This window comes from Cricetulus griseus (genome assembly GCF_003668045.3).
Source record: "Cricetulus griseus strain 17A/GY chromosome 1 unlocalized genomic scaffold, alternate assembly CriGri-PICRH-1.0 chr1_1, whole genome shotgun sequence".
NCBI classification, from domain to species: domain Eukaryota; kingdom Metazoa; phylum Chordata; class Mammalia; order Rodentia; family Cricetidae; genus Cricetulus; species Cricetulus griseus.
In genome coordinates this window covers 105638913-105664490 of record NW_023276807.1, presented here as the reverse complement: position 1 = coordinate 105664490, position 25578 = coordinate 105638913, and the positions used below count along the sequence as shown (strand labels likewise).

The 25578-nt window shown below is 40.5% G+C and overlaps 1 protein-coding gene and 1 non-coding gene across 7 annotated transcripts in view; both read left to right on the top strand.

Annotated features, from left to right (window-relative positions):
* The window catches only part of Kiaa0232 (KIAA0232 ortholog), a 60612-nt gene that overhangs the window by 9166 nt on the left and 25868 nt on the right, over positions 1-25578 (top strand). For all 6 annotated transcript variants that reach the window (XM_027387087.2, XM_027387085.2, XM_027387086.2 and 3 more), the window contains exons 2-3: positions 11184-11680; positions 22415-22549. In XM_027387087.2, coding sequence (XP_027242888.1) covers positions 11450-11680; positions 22415-22549 — 366 coding nt within the window. In that variant the 5' untranslated portion in view covers positions 11184-11449. The remainder of the gene's footprint in view (positions 1-11183; positions 11681-22414; positions 22550-25578) is intronic.
* LOC113830902 lies at positions 17185-17291 on the top strand. The gene has a single exon (XR_003479517.1). It is a non-coding gene; the product is annotated as a U6 spliceosomal RNA (small nuclear RNA).

Here is a 25578-nt window from a genome sequence, read left to right as displayed (position 1 = left end):
GGTTGGTCTCGAACTCACAGAGATCCACTTGCCTCTGCCTCCCAAGTGCTGGGATTAAAAGCATGTGCCACCACCGCCCGGCTTATCTCATTTTTTGGATCATTGGAACCTGTGTATTGCTAATCTCTCAATCTGCTCCAAAGATTTGGGAGTGAGTATTGTCTCAGCAGATGAACTTGCTGTATTGCTAGTGTCTGTGCTACAAATAAAGGCATGGGGGCAGTGAATACAGAATGCTTGAGAATCTTGTGTGTGTGTGCATGTTTCTAGCCTGAGTAGTGAATGAATGAGTTCTAAGAATGTGGGATGTGTGTATTGGGAGAGGGGTTAGGGGGTATGGCCAAGTAAATATTTAACATGAGTCAGTTGGTTCTGTGGAATGCAAAACACATGAGAGTAAATGAGTAAAAAGAACCATGCCACAGTGTACATTCAGGTACTCTGTGTGTGTGTGTGTGTGTGTGTGTGTGTGTGTGTGTGTGTGTGTGTGTGTGTGTGTGTGTGTAGCCTTATGTAATTGGGACAAAAGTGTTTAAATGAGTAGGGAGGGATTTGTTTTTCGTTCACCCTGGAGTCTGTTACTAACTCAAAGCACTCTTGGAGTAATAGCCAATGCATCAGTATTTCAAAATTGAGTTTGACTACAGCTTTTTTGTTGGGGGTGGTAATGGGGTTCTTCATTTATAACCCCAAACTTGGGCTTTTCCTGCCTGACCTCCCAAGTTGCTGCAGTTGTAGATATGCCACCACACCTGTCTTTATGCTAGAACTCTCTGAAGGAATGTTAGGATAAGCTTAAAGTTGAAGTTCATTTTTTAAAGGATATTGCATGTGTATTAGCCAGTTTTTTCATTGCTTTAATGAAGTATCTGAGTTGTCTTGTTTGCAAAGAAAAGAGATATTTGGCTCACTGTTTTTAGAGGTTGAAGGGCTGATGGCTCCACCTTTCTGAGGTTTCTACTGCAGTGTAGTTTGCCATAATGTAGTTTTGGGTATTAGTAGCTGTTAGAAAGATTACTCTTTTTAAAAAAAAATAAAAAAATTGCTATTTTATTTGAGTGTGAATATATGTATCTGTTACACATGTGCTAGTGCCCAACCTGTGAGCTGGAATTACAGGTAGCTGTGAGCTGCCTGATGTTGGTACTGGGAACTAGACTGGAGTCCCCTGGAAGACCAGAAAGCTAAGTCATCTCTCCAGTCCATAAAGCTTAGTTTTCATTTCATTTTAATTTTTATGTAAATGATTGTTTTGCCTGCATATATGTAGGTTTAATACATTTTACAGTTCATAGCTGTAGAAGTTTTATACCTAGGCACTTTGACAAGCTACAGTTTCACATTGAAAAATTATATACATGCTATGACCTAATATTTTACATGATAAAATGTTTTTCAACTTTGACAGAGTAAGTTTTGTGGAGAAATATTCATATTCAGAAAATAAAGATAACTGGTCCCTATGGAACAATTTTCACAGTACAAGACTGGTCCAGTAGGTGTCCTGAAAGAAAAATTATGGAACCTTTGCTGTTGGACCAGGAACAGCCAAATGAGTTAATTTGACAGCTTTCAGTTAACTGCAACCCTGCTTTGTAACATTGGCCAATCAAAATTTTACCTTCATTTGCATGGCAAGAACTGCTTGACTGGTCACCCCATTTGGAAGAAGATAGCTCTCCAGTCCCTTACCTCTAGCGGGCAGGTTGGTGGTAGATCTGTCTGGCAGGTGTTCTGTTCTTGCCCCAGCTCCTGCACTGTCAGTGTACTAGACAGTTGTCCTTTTCTGTTCTGGCCTGAAGGGTGAATTCTTTCGCTTACATGCCAATTCTCTCCACAGGTTTCATCATGTTTTGTAGTAACAGACATTTCAAAACCTCCTTTTGTTTGTTTCTAGGTAAACTTGCTTAGAAAAAAAAAGTGTTGGTTTTGTTTGTTTGCTTTTGTTTTGTTTTTTTTCAAGACAGGGTTTCTTTGTAGCTTTGGAGCCTATCCTGGAACTTGCTCTGTAGACCAGGCTGACCTTGAACTCACAGAGATCCACCTGCCTCTAGTACTCTAGTGCTGCTGGGATTAAAGGCGTGTGCTACCACCGCCGAGCAAAAAATTGTTTTTGAGACAATATCTCACTGTGTAGCTCTGGCTGGCCTGGAACTCACTATGTAAACCAGGCTAACATTGAACTCACAAATATCTACCTGTCTCTGCTTCTCGAGTGCTGCTGGGATTAAAGGAGTGTGCTGCTATTCCCAGATTAGAATTTTTTTAAATGCATATTTTAGAGTGAAGTTTTTTTAAAGAATTCTCTTTTTTTTAGATTTTATTTATTTATTTATTTATTTATTTATTATGTATACAACATTCTGCTTCCATGTATATTTGCACACCAGAAGAGGGCACCAGATCTCATAACGGATGTTTGTGAGCCACCATGTGGTTGCTGGGAATTGAACTCAGGACCCCTGGAAGAGCAGTCAGTACTCTCAACCTCTGAGCCATCTCTCCAGCCGCTAGAGTGAAGTTTTAATCTTTCTCCTAATTCAAGTTTTAATTTTATAAATTTTATTTTTCAATAGTTTTCATCCATTTCATGTTTTTAATTAAAGACTATTATTATTATTTTGTGTGTATAATGTGTATATGTGTGGGTGCATGTGCCTTGGTGTGTGTGTGTGTGTGTGTGTGTGTGTGTGTGTGTGTGTGAGAGGACAGTTTTGTAGATTGATTCTCTCCTTTTATCTTTATGTGGTTTCCAGGATTGAATTTAGGTAGCCTGGCTTCAGCAAACACCTTTACTTGCTGAGCCATTTCACCTGCCCTAATTTCATTTTCATTAATTTTTTTTCCAACAAATTTTTTAGGATTCCATCCCACTGAACTTTGTTTTTGCCTTGGGATTTTGTTTGCCAGCTGTGATTTTCTGCATGGATGCAGTTGTCTATTTCAGTTGTATATACATTTCCCTTCCCTTTGGTCCACATCTCTTAAGGTTTTAATCTTGTAAACTGTTGAACACGAAGTTTGCCCTGCTAGGAAAAAGGATCATTTTTTTTTTTAAAAGGTATATAAACTGTAATTTTGTAGCCCCGCTGAAGTACTCGGCATGTAACACATCTAAGTGAACTGAACATCTAGACTAGTTATTGTAAAGTGAGAAGGTGCACGAGGTTTCTTCTGTACATACCTTTTTAAACCAGACAGTAGTAGACACCCATCAAAGCTTTCAGATCTGGGTGTGCTTGACAGTTGCAGGGGTGATAGAGAATTGGTCCAGATTGAATGGGAAACTCTTCCCTTTATTGACTCATCACAAATACGAGCTAGCTCTAGATTGTTCTGCTTTAATGGAAATCCAATCAGTACTTTGTAAAGCTTACTGCTTTCACCTACACTGGACTCTTATAAAAACTTGGTTCTTCCTTTTGTCTTCATCTTCATTTTTTCCTCCTCCTCTTCCTTTTCCAGGACTCATGCCTACTAGCACATGCTTTACTGATAAACTGCTGTCTTTTTTTTTTTTCTCCTTTTAACTACGATCTTTCTGCCAGACATGGTCACACTTGCCTTTAATCCCAGTGCTTGCAGAGTCAGGCAAATCTCTGTGAGTTTGAGGCCTGCCTGGTCTACATGGTGAGTTCCAGGCCAGTAGGCCTACCTCCATGGTGAAACCCAATCTCAAAACAAGACTAAAACAATCCTTTTATTATTTGACAATTTCATACATATATACAATGTATTTTGATTATATCCACCCCAACTCCGTTTTCTACCCTTCCCAGACACCTCCTAACACAGCCCATACCTCCTTCCCTTCATTTATTGATTTATTTATTTATTTTTGTAGCCCCACTGAACCAGTTAGTGCTACTTGTTGGGATGCTGACTGACTGTGATGGCTTGTTCTTATGCAGAAACTATAGCTACAGTGAGTTCATGAGTGCAGTGTCAGCACTTTTCATCCAGCTCTTAATTCTTTCCAGCCCCTCTTCCATGATATTCCCTGAGCCTTGAGGGAGGAGAAAATTGATATAGCTATCTCATCTAGGACTGAGCATTTCCATTTTATAAAGATATTTACCAAGTTAGTATCAGGTGGTAATCTAAGAATAGTCCTGTGGTATGAAAAGTATTTTAATTGTCAGTGGGGAGCCTGTGCTTCCTAGTGTAGATCATTAGTTTGTTTCGGCTACTTGGCTAGTAAAAATGGAGCTGCATAATCTTTATGCAGCTTTTCCTGTTGGCATAAAAAGAATGTGATCCCACATTAGTTTTTTTTTTTTTTGTTATATTATCTTGAAAACAAGCTTTTTTCATTTCCTACGACTTGACACATTTCTAGAATAGAGCAGAAAATTAGGTCTAGAGAACTGTCTGTTTGTATTTAGTCTCTTCAGATACATACAGGAAGCACGTTGACAGGATCAGCTTTTAGCCCTTCTTTGCTGTTTTCAGTGCTAGTTTTAGTTTGGGTTGTAGAGTTTGAGCACCAGGTGTGTTGGAGCATGTATATAGTGATACATTGTTTGTAATCTAGCAAATAAAGCTTGCCTAAAGATCAGAAAAGCCAAGCAGCCAACCTTAACTCTACCAAGGCTAAGGCCAAAGCAGGGGTGATCCTGTCCTCAGAGTGACTGTAAATTGCAATGCTTCCAACCAAACCTCAGACTGCTCTCTGAGACTGCCCGGAGCTCATATTCCTTATATTCCTCCCTAGTGCTAGGATTAAAGGCGTATTATCCCAAGTTCTGGGATCAAAGGCATAAGCTCTGTTTCTTTTTTAGACTGATTTGCTCTCCTGTAGCCGAGATTGGCCTTGAACTCACAGAGATTCATCTGCCTCTGTCTCCCAAGTGCTGGAATTAAAGGTGTGGCCACCACTGCCTGTCGTCTATGGCCAACTAGTAGCTTAGGTGTGTGGCTAACTAGTGGCTTAGTGTTAGAGTGTGTGTGTGTGTGTGTGTGTGTGTGTGTGTGTGTGTGTGTGTGTGACTGACTGACTGACTGACTGACTAGTGGCTCTGCATTCTGATCCTCAGGCAAGCTTTATTTGTTAGATTACAAACAATATTATTACAATACGTACTGCAGAAACATCCTATGAGATGGAAGAGAGTGGCTGCAGGATTGACTCACTGGGAAGTGGAAGTTGGCATACCCAAGCCTACTCTAGAAGAGTTTGGAAACTACTGAGGGGAAAAACCTTTTGGCTTTTGTCTTTGTGTTGCCAGTACTGTGCATAGGGCCTGGCAGTAGGTAGCCTGTGATACATATGGGGTGGTAAAAGGTGAGTTAGAATCGTGGGTGACAGTCTTAATACCCATACTGGTAAACTCACAGTGTAACCAGAGTTGTATTCACCACAACGCTGCTACATTGTTATCACCAAACCTCTCTTTTCACAGTTTATTCTCCTGTTTTTGGATTTAGGAAATCATTAGTTCAACACAGTTTTGATCACCTGCTAAGGCCTAAGCATTCTTCTAAGTGGGGCATGGGAATGTGTCACAGTTTCTACTGAAAACCTCACAACCTCATTTGTGATGAAACCTGTCCCAGGAGCCCAAAGTAGTCTGAAAGGATGTCATAGGCTCAGTGTGCTAAAGATGGTGATGGTGATTGCCTGTTTGCTGGCGGGGATGATGGCTTGGAGGAGTAATGGAGACAGGAGGCTAGACTCCTGCTGACGGTGACAGTAGCATTTTAACTGTACTCAACACTGTTTGAAACCTTTCTAAGAATAATTACCTTTTCTCTTTTATAAATCACTTTTCTTTGACAGTTTTAATTCATTTGTGCTACTAAAACTTCCCCTATTTAACTAGAGTGCTAATTTTAAAATAATTTATTTTTATTTTATGAGCATTGACTGATATATGTATGTATAAGTATATAGGATCTCCTGGAACTGAAGTTGCAGACAGTTGTGAGCTGCCATGTGGGTCCTAGGTCCTCTGGAAAACCAGCCAGTGCTCATAACTTCTGGCCATCTCTGTATCCCCCAGAGTGCTCATTTTTAACAATGTTAAATGTTTTCTACTAATATCCTGTTATTTTGCCTCTTGAAGTCATTGTGGCTGCTGACATCTGCTTCTGTTAAAGTGAGGCTAGGGGGCTTACTTGAACTGACTAACTGTGAGCAGCTCGTATCCAAGAAGCTCTGAAAGCTTCTTGGCACAGAACTTGATTTCTTCGGTCCCTGGATTAGTTGGGTTCTAGATGGTGACTATTTTGTTAACTGTGTCCTACGTGGATCATACCTGGTGACAGTGGCCTTGAGCATCCCTGCCAAAGCTAGATGAACATGTAGCATGAGGGAGTTGCAGCCCTTTTGAGTTAAGACATTAAAATTTAGGGGGTTGTGCCTCTGCAGCACTGTGAACCTATTTTAACTGAACTTTTTTTCTGGTTACTCTGGTCATCTGACTTCTATGTTGTCAATGAGCTTCATTTGTTCTTGCTTTCCTGTACAGTCTGACCTTGTCATTGAACCATCCACAAGTTCACTGAGCTGCAGTGTAATTTGACCTGTTGGAATTTAGTCCTGTGAAGCATGATTTCTACCTGATCTTCATGGGAGAAGGGGCGTGTAAACTGTTGAAAGGTAGTGAGTCTTTAGCTCAGCATTTGTAGGAATGAGTCAAGGCCAGTGTGCAGTAGAACTTCTGGGCGGTGTGAATGTCCCATATTATCACAGTATTCATCAGATGTATGTAGTATTTGGGGACTTGAAGTGTGGCTAGTGTGACAGAAGACTAACTTTTTTGTTGTTTTTTGACTTTCTCAACCCAGGCTGGCCTTAAACTCTAGGTTTTCCTGCCCAGCCTCCAAGACACTACAATTCTCATGTGCTACCATACTCAGAAACTGATTTTAACCTGGAGCTGTGTGGTGTATGATAGTGCTGCTGGGAAGGAGGCAAAGCATTTGAATGCTGTCTTTAACATGTGACACAATGAGATGCTAAGTTTTCAGCTTCTTAAATTGTGTGTTCTGTTTTAATAAACTCTTTTTTAAAAACTTATAAGAAAGTATGTATACCTTGTAAAGTAAAGGAGCAGATAGAGTCTGGTGCTAGTAGGCCTCTCCCAAAGCAAGTGTACTTGGCTCCACAGTAGCCAGCCAGGTTCTCATAACTGTCTCTTTGCCACTCTGTGAATGGCTACAGTGAACACAAGAAAGTCTAGGAACAATTCAGACGTTGTCTGTATTATCATGCCATAAAGATACTGTGGGCTGGGGAGGTGGCTCAGTTCATAAAGTGTTTGCTATGCAAGCAGGAGGACTTTTCAAGCCAGGGTTTCTCTGTGTAACAGCCCTAGCTGTCCTGGAACTTTCTTTGTAAACCAGGCTGGTCGTGAACTCACAGAGATCCACCTGCCTCTACCTCCCAAGTGCTGGGATTAAAGGTGTGCACTATGTGCCACCATGCCCAGCAAGATAAAAATTTTATTGCATGTTTATTTGTGTGTGTGTACGAACATATATGCATGTGTTCCACAGTATGCGTGTGGAGGTCAGAGACAACTTGCAGGAGTCAATTCTCTTCATTTACCATGTGAATTTCAGGAATGAAATTTAGGTCTCCTGGCTTGGATAGCAAGTGCCTTTACCTGCTTAGCCATCTCGATGGCCCCTAAAGATATTTAATGAAGCAGATGTAGCTGGCATTTGTGACTGTCTTTGTCTCTTTAAGTGGATCCACATTTTGTGCTGAAATAATTTTACTTCTGCTTAAAGGACTTTTCATATTTCCTGTAGGGCAGGTTTGACGGGAATAAGTTCTTTTAGTTTTCATATGTCTGAAAAAGTCATTTCATTTTGGCTTTGAAAGATAGCTTTGTAAGTATGGAGTACTAGGTTGATAGGGTGCTTTGGTGTTGACCCATTACCTGATCACTTACACTGTTTCCAACCAGAACAGGATGCTAGCCCTACCTTTGGACAATTAATGTTTCTATTTTACTCTAGCTGCTTTGGGATTTTTCTGTTTGTTACAGGTTTGAGTTACTTTATTGTGATGAGCCATTTTCCTCATGTTTCATGCACTTGGTGTTGCTTGAATGTCTTGCTTGTTTATTTCCTATTAATTTTGAAATTAATTATTCAGATACATGTAAGTTTTTGGTCTATTTAAGTGAATTTATTTTTCCTCTCATTTTCTTCTCCTATTTTGAATAGTTGTCAGACGTTGTAAATTTATTTTCTTAGGTTCTAGTGTTTTTGAATTCCTATAAATATCCTTGGGCTTTGTTCTGAAACCATAGTAAAGTTAACTGAAAATAGTTTGGTTCTTTGGGGTCTTGTAAGATTTGTTCTGGGACAGTCATGGTTGCTGGAGCCAGGTTAGGAGGTGGAGGCTGGAGAATCAGTTCAAGGCCAGGCTGTCCTGATCTACATGGGATCCTGTTTCAAGACATCCCCACCACCCACCCAAAAAGAAGCTGCAAAAGATTTTTTAGGCAGGACCAGGCCAGTATTTAGACAATGGCTAATTATTCTCAAATACAAAGACCAGACTTGCTGAGTTGTGTGTTTCCTGGCCTGGCTGGAGGTACAGCTTGCTGCTGTTGAGGATCAGGTACTGAGTCATCCTTCACAGGGATTCATCCTGTGCTGTGGGGCCTCTGTGACCACCAGAGCTGACAGAGTAACTTATCTGTGTGAGGCAAGAAGGAAATACCATTCAGCACAACTCATTAACCAGTGTTCGTTCAAACATCTAGAGTCTGACACCGGACAATTTATTGCAGTGTATTTCTGGTGTAACATAATCCCATATACACAAGGAAGCATAATTACTTCAAAACTCTTCTCAAAGTACTATCAATTCTTCCATGAAGATAGGTTCTAGAGATAGGCTGTATGTGTTATCTTAAGGGCTCGGGGGAGGATCTGACGTGGTCTCAGTCATATAGATAGCGTAGAGGTCATTTAGACCATTAGCCACCTCTGGTCCTGGTTGTGGGAGCTTGAGGAATTCAGGTATGTCATGGGCCTACAGATAGCATAAGAGTTACTGAGATGGACGTGTGTGTGTGTGTGTGTGTGTGTGTGTGTGTGTGTGTGTGTGTGTGTGTGTGTGTAAGGACCCTTTGTCCCAGGGGTCATATTATCAGTTATTACTATTCATAATGGTAGCAAAATTATAGTTATGAAGTAGTAGCTCAATAATTCTTTGGTTGGGGCTTGCTACAATATGGGGGTTACAGCTTTCAGAAAGTTGAGAACCACTAACCTAGTCTATTAGCCACCTCCATTCCCATCTTCTGGGCAGCAAACAGGTTATACATTTTTTCCTTTGTAAAGACAACCTGTGTATTTAACATTCCTGGTTTCTGTAATGCTTTTCTTGAGCACAAGAATCTTTGTGCTCCCAGTGCTGGCCTAGGTTAGTTCCTTACTTATGCACACCCATGGATACTCTGCTAAATACTCCAGGACAGCGCATTGCAAGTTTCTGATATTTCTTTGTGCAGACCTTTCTCTAACTCCCTGTGAGTTCAAGCTACCTGGATTCTCTAACTCTCCCTCAAATATTTCAAGTTCCTTCAGCCTTGTCTGGTTTTCACTAAGTAACTTGTCAACTTGCTTCAAATGGGTTAGGACTGGACGTGTTTACTGATGATCTGTCTGTTATCTAGCCTGGGAACCAATTTAGTAAATGATTTATGGAAAATGTTTTAATTTTGAGAGACAGCTGAAAAATATCAGCTGATGAAAAGTGTAGGTAAAATCTTGATAAAGACAGTGTATTAGTGAGGACATTTGAAAGTAACAAAATACTTAGTAACACATATTAATCTAATGTCTTAGTTATACAATGAATTTATAATTGTTTTCTGTATATTTGTGTAAATTTTATTGACACTTGGGAAACTCAGGCATACATCATTTTAAGGAATGTCTACCTTTCACCAAAGATGCTGCTCTGAGTCATGCTTGGTGGCTGAAGTTCACGAACATACTAGGCTGATCAGGGTTGCTTCCCCTGTTTTCATTTCCTAGCAAGATACATAGCTAGACCCTGCATTAAAAAAAACAAACCCACTGGGTGGTGGTGGTGCATGCCTTTAATCCTAGTACTCAGGAGGCAGAGGCAAGTGGATCTCTGTGAGTTTGAGGCCAGCCTGGTCTACAGAACAAGTTCCAGCATAGCCAAAGCTACACAGAGAAACCCTGTTTTGAAAAACAACAAAAACTCAAACCTAAAAGATTAACAAATAAACATATTATTGGACATATTGAAACTTTGTATAGGGGAATGGTATTAAAAAAAGGATGTCACTGAAGTGGAAGTCCAATGAGGAAAGGCCACAGCAGGTCTGACAGTGTAGCCTGTGTTGGTAAGGTCTGCTTTGCCTCCAGTTGTATGAATCCCTGATCACCATCCTCAGATTTTAGTCATGCTTGCTAAATACATGATAATGACCTGTGAATTTAAATTTAAAGATTTATTTATTTATTTTTGAGACAGGGTTTCTCTGTGTAGCTTTGGAGCCTATCCTGGCACTCCCTCTGGAGACCAGGCTGGCCTCAAACTCACAGAGATCCGCCTGCCTCTGCCTCCTGAGTGCTGGGATTAAAGGCTTGCAACACCAACACCCGGCCTTAAAGATTGTTTTTTAACCAACATTTTGATGACACTATTTAACTGTTGTTTCCATTGTATTTAAATGCAAACTAGTGTTTTTCTGTAAACATTTTACCATTCCAGTCTCTTGAGATAGGAAATGATCATTAGTGTCATTGGGCATGGGTAGAGATCATCCTTGTTCTCATTCCAGATGATAACAAGCTTTTAAATTTACAGTGTCTCTCAGTTTAAAATGCCAAATACTCCACAGAGAAAACATTGTTCCAAGTTAGCTGGTACATCTTAAAAGGAGGAGTACCTTCCTTTTAAAAATCATCCTCACTGGGTTGTGGTGGCTCACACCTGTAATCCCAGCACTTGGGAGGCAGAGGCCAGGTGATCTAGAGAGTAGATTCCCAAGACAGCCAGGGTTACACAAAGAAACCCTGTCTAGAAAAACCTAAATAAATGAATAATAAATACATAAAGATAACAGTCACCTTACACTTTGTCTCTACAATAAATAAATAATAAATGCATAAAGATAAGTCATCTCACAACTTTGTGTCTACATGTGACTCATTGCTTGCTTTCTTTTTCATTTCTGTAGGTTCTGCCCGAGACTGACATTTGGCCTCAATGTGAAATGAAAGTTGAAAGTTGCATCTCCATTTGTGTTGCTATCATGGTGTTGATTCACTGGTCATGCCTGAAGAGGGAAATTGTGTTATAGAGAGCTGACTGCTGCGCGGTCACTGCCTGTCCTCCATGTCCAGCTCCTCTCCTTTCTGCTGGAGTGAAATCCTCTCCGGATACCAACAGAACATCCGCTATAGAAAATGCTTTGCGTTTTAAGGATGTCAGCAACCTAAGTTCATGTGCCCTGTCTCTACAGTTGTTGTGGATGGTTTACCATCTGAAAGCACCTCAAGTTCTTATCCAGGCCCTGTGTCTGTTTCTGACATGTCTCTGCTTCATGCATTGGGTCCAGTGCAAACCTGGCTGGGACAAGAGCTCGAGAAATGTGGCATTGATGCCATGATTTATTCGCGGTATATCCTCAGTCTTCTGCTGCATGACAGCTATGACTATGACCTTCAGGAACAGGTATTGATGTGTGTTAAGTCTTTGTGACATTTGATGGCTGTGTCTGTGTCTAGTTACATTCTATTTTTGTAATGAAAATACCTCAATAGAAGTTTAAGAGAGAAAATTTATATGGCTCAGAAATCCAGATTATGGTTCCTAAGGACAGGGTAGTCACAGTTACAGGAGCTGGAGAGAACTGCTCTCATTATATCCATTCAAAAGCATAGTGAATGAATGCGTGTATGCTAGTGCTCCGCTTGCCCTCTCCATTCTGTGCAGTCCAGGATACTCTCCTCAGGGAATGATGCCACCCATAATAAAGATGGGTCTTCCTACGTCAAGTCAAACAAGACAATCCCCCACACATTCTCAGAGGTGCCTTAATCTAGACAGTCCCACACAGGTGTTCCTTTAGGGTTGCCTCTTAGGTATCAAGTACTCACTTGGTATTTGTATATTCTTTTATTTATTTGTGATGTGGAGGGGCACATGTGCCACATCATTTTTGTGGAGATCAGATAACAACTTGTAGGAGTTGATTCCCTTCTTACCTTGTAGGTTCCAGGCATTGAACTCTAGTTGTCAGGTTTCACAGCAGGCACCTTTACCTGCTAAGATATATCATTAACCCTGTATGTGTACATTCTTAAGGATTTAAATTTTTTTTATTTTATGCTTATGTGGATATGTGTGGACCATGTGTGTGCCTGGTGCCTATGAATATCAAAAACTTGGATCCCAGTTGTAAGTCACCATGTGGGTACTGGGAACTGAACCTGGATTCTTGCCAAAAGGAGCAAGTGCTATTAACTGCTGGGCCATCTCTCCAGGTCCATAGGTGTACATTCTTAAGGCTTCAAGTATTCCAACTCAGAAATAATCATTGTGTAGTATGAGGAATTTGTGAAAATTTCTGTCAGTAACAAGATTGTAGTAGAATCACTGTCTGGTCCAGTTGTTAATCTCATAGACCTTGTTGCTTACATTCTGACACGGACTTTGTGTCTCATCTGTACTGGGAATACAATGATGACTTGCCGTCTTTTCATACCACTGCCTTGAATGTTGGTTTCTAGTGTTAGGAAAGTTAGTTACATGTCTATTTTATTTTCTTCTGTTCCTAGGTAAATACTGTATTTGTCTGGAAGAATGATATTAATCACAGTGCACAAGACAAATCACTACCCTTAAAAGTCCTGTCAAGCTTATAGCTTTACCAGATGTCATTGTATGTCACTTTAAAGTCTGTCATCACATTTTATTTATGTGGATGTTGAGTTTAAAGTCAGAAACCAATCAAATGTTGATTCTCAAAAAAACAAAACAAAACAAAACAAAAAAACAAAAAACAATCCAGCCTTACTTTCCAAGAACTGCTGCTAGTTTCCTCCAGAGACATGTCTTCCCAGGTGCAAGAGAGGGCCCTAGGTAATCCTGTATACAAACTTTACATACAATCTTGTAGTTTTAAAAAAATTATTAGTTCAAAGAAAGTGGTATTTTGTGAGTAACTTTGTTTTAAATTGTTATTAACATTGATAGCAGAAACAAACATTTATTGACAAGAATCTTCCAAACCCACAAAAGAAAACAAAACCCTTAAGAGTCCAGTAAATAATGCAGAGGCTTTCTCTGAGGCTCCTAATATTTTCATACATCACTTGCCCAGAGCTCGTTTTGGCTGGTGTTGGCATCCTTGGGTTGGATACATCTGTACTTTTCTGGCTTCTAGGTTGCTTGCTGCCCTGGCTAGGAACAAATAAAGTTTTGTCTTGTGTTTTTTGTTTGTTTATTTTTATCTTTTGTTTGACTTTGATATCCCAGGCTAGCCTTGAATCTGAACTGATATCCCTGCCTCAGTCATTCAAGTGTTGGGAACACATATACTAACATATCTAGCTCAAATAAGGTTCTGAAGGGATTGAAAACCTCTTAATCAGTGGGCTGTGGTGGCGCACACCTTCAATCCTAGCACTTGGGAGGCAGAGACAGGCTGATCTCTGTGAGTTCAAGGCTAGCCTGGTCTACAAAGCAAGTTCCAGGACAGCCAGAACTATTAACACAGAGAAACCCTGTCTTGAAAAAGCAAACCACTCCCCGCACCAAAGAAAAAAAGAAAGAAAGCACATAGTTAACAGACGTGTTATTTTGGGGTCAGCCTTTTAATTTATCGACATCTTTCTAGAAAATGTAAAATAGACTCTTGAGAGGCAAGATGTTCTCTCTACAAACATGGAAGAATGGTTTTTCTAGAAATGAGGACGTTTTTCATAGCTACTTCAGTTCACAGGGAATGGGTTGTTTTCAGTAAGACTTTAACTTCTCATTTTTAGAGTTGTTTATTAGAGTCTCAATCTGGAAGATTTAATCAACAGCAATATATTTCCCAAGGCGAGGTATTTATGTACCAAGTGCTGTGGGATGTAGAGGGTAACGTGTAGATGTAGTCAAAGGAGAGTGTATATGCACATGACTGACACACTTGGTCAAGTGTTCTCTGGTTTCTTATTCATTGCAACAAGTTGGGGTCCTGGGTCAGAGAAATAGTAAGTCTCAACCCAAATTTGGTCCTCCTCCCAGGTTCTGGCTTACTGCTTATAGACAAAACAGATAAAAACTGGAGAAAGCACACTATGGAGTTATAAGGAGTTATAAACTACTATTGGTGGGGGCATTGTGTGTGTATGTGCATGTTCAAAAATGTGTGAGTACCAACAGAGGCCTGTGACATCAGATTATCTTCCCCAACTACTCTCCACTTTATTTATTGTAACAGGGCTATTGAACCTGGCTTATGCCAATTCCAGCTCATCTCACGAGCTTGCCTCTGGGATTCTATGTCTCTGCCTCCCAAGTGCTAAGATTATGGTTGGCTGCCATGCCTGGCCAACTTTTTACATAGGTTGTAGGAATCCAAACTCTGGTCTTTACACTTGTACAGTAAGTGCTTTATCCATTGAGCATCTCCCCAGTCACCAAAAACACATTTCCATTTAGCACTGGTAAGGCAGAGGATACCTTGGCTTATGGTGGGGAAGGTCAAATAAAAAATGATTCTTGTTTTATATTAAATTTATTTTCATTATGTTTTATTTATGTGTATATGGGCACATTTGTGCAGGTGCTCTTGGAGACATTTTAGATTCCCCTGAGCTAGAGATACAGGTGGTTTGTGAGCCATAGGTGATGGGAACCAAACTGGGATCCTCGTCAAGGTCAGCCAGTGCTCTTAACCCCTATCCTGCAATTGTCAACCCCCTGTGAAGGTGGCAGAAAAAATGTGTGTTTAAAATTAAAACTACCCATGGGGCTAGAGAGATGGCTCAGTGGTTAAGAGCACTCACTGCTCGTCTAGAGGACCCAGGTTCAATTCCCAGCACTCACATGGCATCTCACAACTGTAACTCCAGTTCCAGGAGATCTGACACCTTCAAACCAATGCACATAAAATACATATAAATAAATTGTTTTTAAAAGTCAGAACTACCCATTAGGTGTATAATTACTTTGTAGGAGCATGTAGTATTAATGGAAAATGTTAAAATAGGAGAAATGTATATGAGGAATGTGCAAGTCAGAGCAGCATCCGTACTCATGCTGATGGCTTGAGCTTGGATCCATATTCTGCCCAGGACACTAGAAGAACTTATTTTTCTTTTTGAGACATGTTCTTATGTAGTCTAGGCTGTCCTTGAGCTCACTCAAGGATGACCTTGATCTTCTGGTTCTCCTGCCTCTACAAGTGCTAAGATTAAGTTGTGCACCACCATGCCCAATTCGTGTTATGCCGTAAGAGTTGACTGGTTGACACTGAATAAGATCAAGTATGTTTTTCCAAAGTCCTAATCTGGAAGGCAGAACACAATTATCAAGTACCAAAAGCAGATGAGGCAGAAGAGCTCCCCAGGCAACCATCTATTTATTAGCACCTGCTTTTCTAGACACACTGGTGAGGTGACATAAGGTTAGGGCTTTGATTGACTGCCTCATTCTGTCTTCTTTCAAAAAGGAGATTGGGAACCGGAGGAAGAAAAAGAACATGGTATTCTAAAATACAGCTGGTGTCACTGCTGTCTGCTGCTAAGCACCCACCCATGCCTCCCACATCTTCTTGTTAACAGACTCCTGAGGAACAGAAGCCTAGTGAGTCTGAATGAGACTGTGTTCCCCTTCTCCCCAGCGCACACACTACCACCCACTTCAGGCCCTAGGTGGCTGAAAGCAAAGTAGCAGGACTTGTCTTCAAGGATCTGCTCAAGAGAGCCCTGAGACCAGTCAGAAATGAGCACTGCATGGTTCTGCGTGGTGTGTGAGAACATCATGATGCCCAGTGTCACCACCCTCTACCCCTACAAGGAGCTAGGTCAAAACCAAGTTTAAAGGAGGAGGCAGCCAAAAAAGCAGAGGAGAAGCCCAGTGACATCGAAGCTTGGAATCAGCCAGGTGACTTCCCCTCAAGCCAGTTTGGCATGAACTCAGCAGCGGGGAACATTTATATTCATTATAAAATAGATTCTTTTTTAAAAAATTTATTTATTGTGAATACAGGGTCTGCCTGCATGTATCCCTGCAGGCCAGAAGAGGGCACCAGATCTCATTACAGATGGTTGTGAGCCACCATGTGGTTGCTGGGAATTGAACTCGGGACCTCTGGAAGAGCAGGCAGGGGTCTTAACTGATGAGCCATCTCCCAAGCCCCTAAAATAGATCTTTTTATACTATACTGTTTTAAGAATCTGATGATTAGTTCAGTGATTTTAGTAAAATGTGGGCTAATAACGAAACAAAAATACGGAGAGGGAGAACTCTTGAAATAAGTGGAAAGAATAGAACGTAAAATGTATATGTGATGTGCTATATTTTTATGTAGCTTTTGTTACAGGTTTTATGTTTCCCAGAGAGTTGAACCTAAAGAGGGTAAATAGCTCTGTCTTATAATGCAGTGAAATTTTTAACTGATGTTTGAGTGATAAATCATACTAAACTGCTTCACGCGTTTCTACAGCATACCAATGTATTAATAGGCAGCAAAGAAGACAAGATTTGGTTTTGTAAATAACCTTCAAAGTAAACTTAGGCTTTCTGATTAATGCCAGAATTTGGCAGTATCTGTGTGAGGACATTAATGGTATCATTAAAATGGCAGTACTCCCCAAACTGATCTGGAGACTCACCAGTTATCATCAGAACCCTACCACCTTTTTATTGCAGAGGTTGACATGCTGATCCTGAAGTTTATATGAGAAACTCATGGGATATACAGTAGCCCAAATTTCTTGGAAACAACTAACAAAAATATAGCATCTTTAGAGAACTTACTTCCCAATTTCAGATTTTCCTACAAGACTGTGAAATGACAGTTTAGTTCTGACTTATGACTAGGAGTTTAAGTCAGTGAACTGAAACCAAGAGTTCAGAAATGAACCCTTCCATCTGTGGTCAGGTGGTTTCCAACAATGTGGAAAGAACAGTCTTTCAGTGCATGGTCCTGGGCCCCTAGGTACCAGACAGAGAATGAAGCTCTGCTCATTTCAGCAGCATATACAATAAAAATGGAGCAATGCAGAAAAGATTAGCATGACCCCTTGACAGGGATGGCATGCAGATTCACAAAGCATTCTGTGGTTTGTTTGTTTGTTTTTAAGATTTATTATGTATAGAGTGTTCTGCCTGCATGTATGCCTACAGGCCAAAAGAGGGCACCAGATCTCATTACAGATGGCTGTGAGCCACCATGTGGTTTTACTGGGAATTGAACTCAGAACCTCTAGAAAAGCAGCCACTGCTCTTATCCGCTGAGCCATCTCTCCAGCCCGCATTCTGTGTTTTTTATTATACTAAAATAAAGAATGAAGCTTAGCTTCTGCCTTCTACCATATTGAAAAGTTAACTCACAATGGACCAGACACTTGAGTATAAGGGCTAAAAACTTGGGTAGGCAGTGAGTGGTTGCTTAGATATGAGGCAAAAGCATAAGAATCCAGAGGCTATATAAATTAGTAAGACCTTACTACAAGTAAACCTTTGGGACTTCAGATAACACCATCATGGAGGTGAAGAGGCAAGTCATATTCTCAAAAATGCACAGGCAGTTGGATTGGGAGCTCTTATAGCTCAGCACCGAGAAAGACCCTATGCTACATCTGTCACGGTTTGGAGATGACATTCAGTCCACAGGAAGGGGCTTAGCATCAGTTGTTATTAGAGGGTGGGTACAGCAAAGAACACAAGACAGTTAAAGATGCTGGTAAAGTGCTGATGTTATTATATAGCAGCTGCTTTGGAAAATAGTTTAGTAGTTCTTCAGATATTAAACACAGTTCAAATGTGGGCCAATACATACATACATACATACATACACACACCTGTCTTCTATCTATACCAAGAACATTGAAAATTGGTGTCTAGGCCAAGACTTATATTTGAGTGTCCATAGCAGTGTGGAAATAGCTCAAACATCTATCTGTGGATGAATGGATAAACAAAATACACTCTACATATTAATATTTACATTAGTAACTATTAATATTAATTTGCTCATAAACATGGATGAAACACTGATCCATGTTATTACAGTATGGATGAGTGTCGGAAGACTAAGCTCAAAGAGTAGGCATCGTATAACTCCTTAGTTAGTATCTACACAGGCAGGGCTATGTATGAATGGAAAGTGCTCACAGGCAGAGTTTCTTTTTAGGTTGAAAGAAGTATTTAAAGTTAAATAGTGATGCCTGTTATGTAGCCTTGTGGATACACACACACACACACACACACACACACACACACACACACACACACCCCAAAAACCTAAATGATGTTAAAAGTAAAGGGTAGCATGTGCAGGCCCTAGGTTCTATATCTAGCACCAAAATTAAACAAAAGTTTTAAAATGTGTGAATTATGTCAGTATCAACACCTAACCTTAAAGGGTGGTGTGCATGGTGTGTGTGTACTTAGACTTATTATTTATTTGTGTGTGTATGTTTGGAGGCAGGCATGCCACAGTGCATGTGTGGAAACCAGAGAACAACTTGCATAGTTGGTTCTTCTTCTACATGTGGGTCCCACATACCTAACTCAGGCTGTGAGGTTCAGCAGCAAGTCTCTTTACCTGACGAACCATCTCTCTGGTGCTATTTTTGTTTCTGAGACATTCTTACTATATAGTCCAAGATGCCCTGAAGCTCATGATGCTCCTGCCTCAGTTTCCTAAGTACTGAGATTACAGATGCCTGGCTTCTAAGATGTCATATCTTATATATGTCTTGCCTGATTTGTGTCTTTCTGGAACAGTAAAAAACTCACTTTAGCAACTGAATATTTTTGATTAATTTGTTTTGTTTTCTTGCAGTGATCTTATTATTTTACCCAGGCTGGCCTGGAACTCCTGGATTCAAGTCATCTTTCTGCCTCAGTCTTTGAGTATCTGGGACCACAGCCCTTCATGACCATGCCTGGCTTGGCTTGTTGGTTTTTATGGGTAGAAATGCTGACTTTGAACTCTAGTCAGTCAAATACTACCCTCCTCCCAAAGAATTAGTCATCTTTGGCAGAGAGATGGAATCTAGGACCTCTGTGCTAGAGCCCTGCAGGTATGACCCCTGCCTACAAAGCCCATTCTCACTAGTATGGATATATTACACAGATTCGTTACTGAATTAGATTTAAAATTTTATCAGTAAAAATTTTAGAAATATTTTTCTACATTATTTCCTTAAATTAGCTATTCTTTTAACCTTCAACTATTTTTAGTCAGACTCTTCTTTTAAAAAATAAATTTATTTTATGTGCATTGATGTGAAGGTGTCAGATCCGCTGGAACTGGAGTTACAGACAGCTGTGAGCTGCCATATGATTGCTGGGAATTGAACTCAGATCTTCTGAAAGAATAGCCAGTGTCTTAACCACTGACCCATTTCTCCAGCCCCTTTACAGAGCATATTTTCTATGCTTTGTGAAGCCCACTGTTTCTTCTGCATAACTTGCCCCCTCAACTGGCCAGACTTCTAGTCAGTGTGTATAGAGCACACTAGTGACCATTTCTCCTTGGAAACCTTTCTCTCCCAGACCAAGAAGAGAACATGCCTCTTCAGCATTTCCTTAGTGATTGCCATCCCAGAATGCTTGGCTCACTTCTTCCTGCTAGACTGTACATCTCCAACAAGTGGAGATTATGCTGTGTTCTGTGTTGCAACCTAATGCCAAAGGGAAAACCATCTGGTAAGAGGATGGCTCTTTCTTCATGTACACACAAAGGCCTGCCAGACAGGAAGCCTAAGGATGTTGCCAGGTACCAGGTTCAAGTTGAGATCCACAGGCTGCCTCTTCTGTCAACTTCCAAGCTTTGAGTGTAAAGCTTTTTTTGACCTTTGAGTATGACTCATTAGACAGTATAAATGATAAAAATCTTGTTTTGTTTTTTGTGAATGTATTCATAGCATTTCTTAGATGTTTGAGAGAGAGAGACTAAAATAAGATCATATTGTAGTTAACTAGTATAGTACCACAGCATTCCATGCCAGTCCACTTCAAATTCCTTTAGTAGCTGTCCTGTCCCATGTCTGCATGAATCATGACTTATTTAGCCATGTTCTCCTATTTGACATTTAGGTTGTCTTTCCTTATTCGCCATTATTGACAACTATACAGTCAACATAGCTTTGCTAAAATCGTTTACATTAGTGATTATTTCCTCAGGAATTCCCAGAAAGACTCATTGGATCAAAAGTACATGCTTAAGATGTTTGACATATGCCGTCAAATTGTGCTTCAGAAAGACAGCATGTCCTTGTGAGTTTGCAGTTTGTGCAGACTGCTGAGTGCATGTCACCTCTGTTGAGCTGTAATAGATTTCAGGGTCCTGATGCTCATTAAGAGGAAAGCTAATCTCAGGCCATATAGAACTAAGCTCCATCTATAACTAAGCTCCATCTATTTCCAGTGATTTTCAAGTAGCTTTCCTGCATGCTTTTTTTTTTCTAATTTTTTTTTTTTGTATGTGTATGTGTGTGTTTACAGGTGTTTTCCTGCATGTATGTCTGTGTACCACATGCATGCCTGGTACTTACAGAGGCCAGAGGAATGTATTGGATCACCTGGAACTGGAGTTAACAGAAAGTTTGTGTGGGTTCTGGGAATCAAACCCAGGTCCTTCAGAAGAACAACCAGAGCTGTTAACTGATGAGTCATCTTTCCCACCTCATATTTATTTATTTTTTAAAATATAGTGTGACAAGGAGCTTGGAGCATTTTCTCTGTCTTGAAGAAGCTTTGAGTCGACATTGTTAGGACTCTGGCCTATGTTCTTGTTACAGAACACAATCTGTCTCCAGAAGATACCATGGATTAGAAGTGTTGGGTCTCAGATGTAGTTCAGCTAGGCAGTCAATAAATGGAAACACTGGTCATTCTCATTTGACTACCAGAATTGTTTCATTGGAAAATGGAAATAACATCATTCACCCAAAAAAAAAATGAGTTCTAAAAACATAGCAAATCACTATTACAGGTTGTGAGTATGAGAGGCACACGGGTCATCTGCTTCCACTCATATTTGGCAGTATAGAGAGTCATTTCTGGTTTGGAGCAAAGTGAAAATGGGGTTGGCAGTTAATAGTTTCCTTTTTGCTCTTAACATGGTTAGAATTTATAGTTGTGGTTCTTCTCCTTATATATCCCATGTCCTTCATTGGCTTTTCTCTATTTCCTGAGACCAGTACCCTTCTGAATAGTAACTTCATTCATTGAGTCATTATCTGCTCTGTCTAGTCTTTTTACATCTTGTCTTTCTACTCTTTTAGTCACTTTATCAAGTAAAAGGCTTTGCATGCAAAACAGACTAGCAAAGTGATGGAAAGTAATTCCATAAATTTCTGCTTTAGAGAAAGAGTTGAGTAAACTTGCATTGTGTTATTGTATAACCAAAGAGTTTGTAAAGTGGGTAATGACCAGATACAAAATTATTCAGGTCCTACTATGCCGTTGTAAGTACCTTTTAAAGGGACATGGGAAAACTAACTGAGGCATGCTCAGGTTTTCTTGTTTTTACTGAGTGGCAGGCAGAACAGTGACTGGAGTCCCCCTCTCACCTTCTTGCTTTTGAAATTGTCTTTAGATTTTTATATTGTCATATAAAAGTCAGGGGAAATAAACTGGCAATCTCTGTAAAATATCTGTTGGGTGTTCTTTAGACAGTAAGGTAGAGAAATAGGGATTTAACCATTTACCTGATAAGCTGTAAAAACCATACCATAATCTGAATACTCACTGAAAAGCAGAAACTAAAGGAGACATTTAGTGTATAGTACAGAGTTTATATTGGGTTTCAGTTACATTTCTGTTTATGCACAAGCCTGAGTTGCCTTGTTTGCCAGTTGGCATGTCTTACCACTGAAAGTAGTCAGGTTCTTGAGAAGATGAATAATCTTAGCAGACTCTGTGAGTGCCAGGTTCTAAGCTGTCCATCTTGAGTATTTGATAGGAAATGTACATGTAAGCAGTTGTGTGCGGGGCTCTTTAAACTTATTCTCCAGTCTTTTGTTTTGTTTTGTTTTGTTTTGTTTTCCTGAAACAGGGTTTCTCTGTGGCTTTGGAGGCTGTCCTGGAAACTACCTCTTGTAGACCAGGCTGGTCTCGAACTCACAGAGATCCACCTGCCTCTGCCTCCTGAGTGCTGGGATTAAAGGTGTGCACCACCAATGCCTGGCTGATTCTCCAGTCTTAGTCATCTAACCTGGTATTATCTCATTGCAGGAGAATGACATCTTGGGCTGGGAGAAAGGAGCTTATAAGAAATGGGGAAGGAGTAAGAAGAAGTCTTCAGATCTAACACTAGAGGAGATGAAAAAGCAGGCTGCTGTCCAGTGTCTGCGCTCTGCTTCTGATGAAGTAAGTTTGTTTTCTTACTTAAGTAGTCACCTACTCTTATGATGAAATCTCTGAAATTTTAACTGCTTGAAATGGTTTTGTGATGAGATGGTACAGTTTTTAAACACCTTTACAATGAAAGGTTGAATTGAGACGGTTCCAACCTCTAGACTTCATTCCTGAACCAAGAGGTCCTGTGGTCTAATGCTGTCATAGCCAGTTTGCTTCATCTGTGATCTGTGGAGTTTACTCATCTGGCTGTATCTGTTGCAAGTTAGTCCTTGTCTTCCTCTTGCTTCGTGTTAGTCCTTGTCTCAGTCCATACTGTCCTCTCATCCCCACCTCCCACTGTGTTCTCAGCCAATTCATAATTCACAAACCTGCTTTCCTGGCTGGGTGGCCTCCATACTTGTGCATCACCCTATGTCACAACCTCAACCCTAGATTTCCATTGTTAATTTGACTATGCTCTTTGAGCAAAGGGTGGTCTGTCTGTCTTTATTTTATTTTATTACCTTGGAGTGCCTATCAGGCTGAATTTTGAATATAGATGCTATTGAATTTCTCTAGAAATAATAGCATTTTCATTGTTAAGAATCCCTCCTGTCTCAAATTATGACAGACTTTGAAGATCCCCTATGGAAGGCCTCTCCCTCCCTGGGGAGCAGAAAGGAGATGGGATAAGGGGGGCAGGGGAGGAGGGGAGGGAGAAGGAACTGGGATTGACATGTAAAACAAGCTTGTTTCTAATTTAAAAACAAAACAAAACAAAAACCTCCTGTTGTGGTAATTCTCTTCCTAGGTCTTTTTCTCTCTCTCATGCACCACATCTACTGGGGATAGGAATTTAAAAGCTGCAGCTTATGTGGATAGTGCTAGTTACTTCTCTCTTGTAATCGGGGTACTGGCAGAAGCAACTTTAGGAAGGAAGTATTTGCTTTGGTTTAGGGTTTTGGGGATTACAATCCATCATGGTGGCAAAGGCATGGTGTTGGGTAGATTGTCTGGTGCCAGGAGAACTTGAGGCTTAGTTTGTTAGTATTTGGAGGATCAGGATGCAGAGAGCTAGAGCAGAGAGGTTTGACCAGGCTAGAAACCTTCAAAGGCTTTCTCCTAGGCACCTTGTTCCAGAAGCTCCATAACTTTGTAAAATAGTATTGCTAGCTAGGGAATCATGTTCATACATATGAGCCCCTGAGGCACTTTCCAGATTCAGTACATAATGTATGACTCTCTATCATAGGTACCATTGCATTATTCCAAGCAAGAACATCATTCATCTAGTTTAACAAAAATAGGATGTCTCACTGAAGTTGTAGGCTGAAAGTGTAAAGGCCCCAAGAGGACCCTGAACTAGGAACTGTGAAAGCAAATAATGCTATTGTCTCCATTGACCTAAAGTTTTCCATTGTTTTTCTCAACACTTGGTGGGTCTTTCCTTTCTTTATGAATTCCAGCTCTCTGTATTAGCATAAATGTGTTAAAGAATGGCCCTTTCCAGCCCAAGCTCATCATGACTGTTGAAGTATCCAATGTTGGTCACTAGAAAAGGAATCCTATAGGTTGTGCATGTGTCCATCCTACTGTGATGAGGTGTGGTGACAGACAGCAGAGGAAGAGGGTGTGATTAGACAGCCACAGAAGAGGATTAATAAGGTGAATGGAGCTTGTAAAGGAATCGTTGAGCTTTCCAAAAGTGGGAAGTACCTGTCTGGATGCTTTCTTCACGTAGTGAGAAGTGAGACCACAATCACTAAGTCCAGGAACTAAGAACACTCATAGCTGCAGTGCTGTCCCAGCCAATCCTGTTTGGAGCACCTGGCCTTTTCTCCCTAGGTGCACAGATGGATATATAGATGGGCTTTCTAGAGTCTTTGGCTTAAGAAACTCTGAAGGATTAGAGGGTTTGGAAAAGAGGATGATTCGATATGACTTAAATGATGATTACAGCTTATGGCTTCTGCATAGAGACTGGATGGTGATGAGGCTGGTTAACTGGAGTTGAGTGCAGACAGGGGGAAAGCAGTGAAGAACCTGTGTGGAGGCTGGGGATCATGGGTTGGAGAGCATTCTTACTACAGTGAGACTGTCTGAGAAAGCAAAACAAAGCAGCAGCTGTTGCAGTGACCCTGTGGCAGATGGGAAGAGCTAGTCAGACTCTATTGAATGCAAAGTTGCATATAGGGTAGGGAAAAGGCAAACAGTTCAGGGAGGTGACAAAGATCTGAGGTCTGAGCACCTTCAAGAGTGAGTTTCCTATATCCAGAGAAAGGAATCCCATCTGGGTGGGTGGGGGATGAAAATCTACTGGAGTGTAAGGCACCTTCCTGAGAGGTATAGGTGACTGCATGTCCAGGTTTGGTTGGCTGAGTGGCTTGTGGGCCTCAGAAGCCTCAAATAGTAAAATGTTTCATGTGGCTTATGTAGCCTGGAGCTTCTCTCTCCAGAAAAGATGCAAAATTGAAGTTTCTTCGGAAATTTCTGATCTTTCAAATGTTTAAAAGTGAGGACCTGAGAAAGGAAACAAGTAGAAGAGGCTTTTCTAAAAACCTCAAGTTCAGTGAGGAGGAAACATAAAAATAGGCCTGTATGGAGTTACATTGTGGGGACCACACTCCCAGAGTTTGATTCTCTTGCCTCATCTCCCTTCCCCATGCTTGCTTTTATGCTTAGGATTACTTTGCATGTTCTTCAATCTCATATAAATAGCACCATTCTGAATTTGTTTTGCGACTTACTTTTCTTTCTTTCTTTCTTTTTTTTTTTTTTTCTTTCCCCGAGACAGGGTTTCTCTGTGGCTTTGGAGGCTGTCCTGGAACTAGCTCTTATAGACCAGGCTGGTCTCAAACTCATAGAGATCCGCCTGCCTCCCGATTGCTGGGATTAAAGGTGTGCGCCACCACTGCCCAGCTGCCACTTTCTTTTAAATGTTTAAAATTTTGTGTTTATAGTCACTTTGTTCTTTTCATTCTTGAATAATTATTAGTAATTTTCACCTTTGGGATATTCTACTACTAATGTATCTTCCAACCTTTCCATTGTGTTTCCCT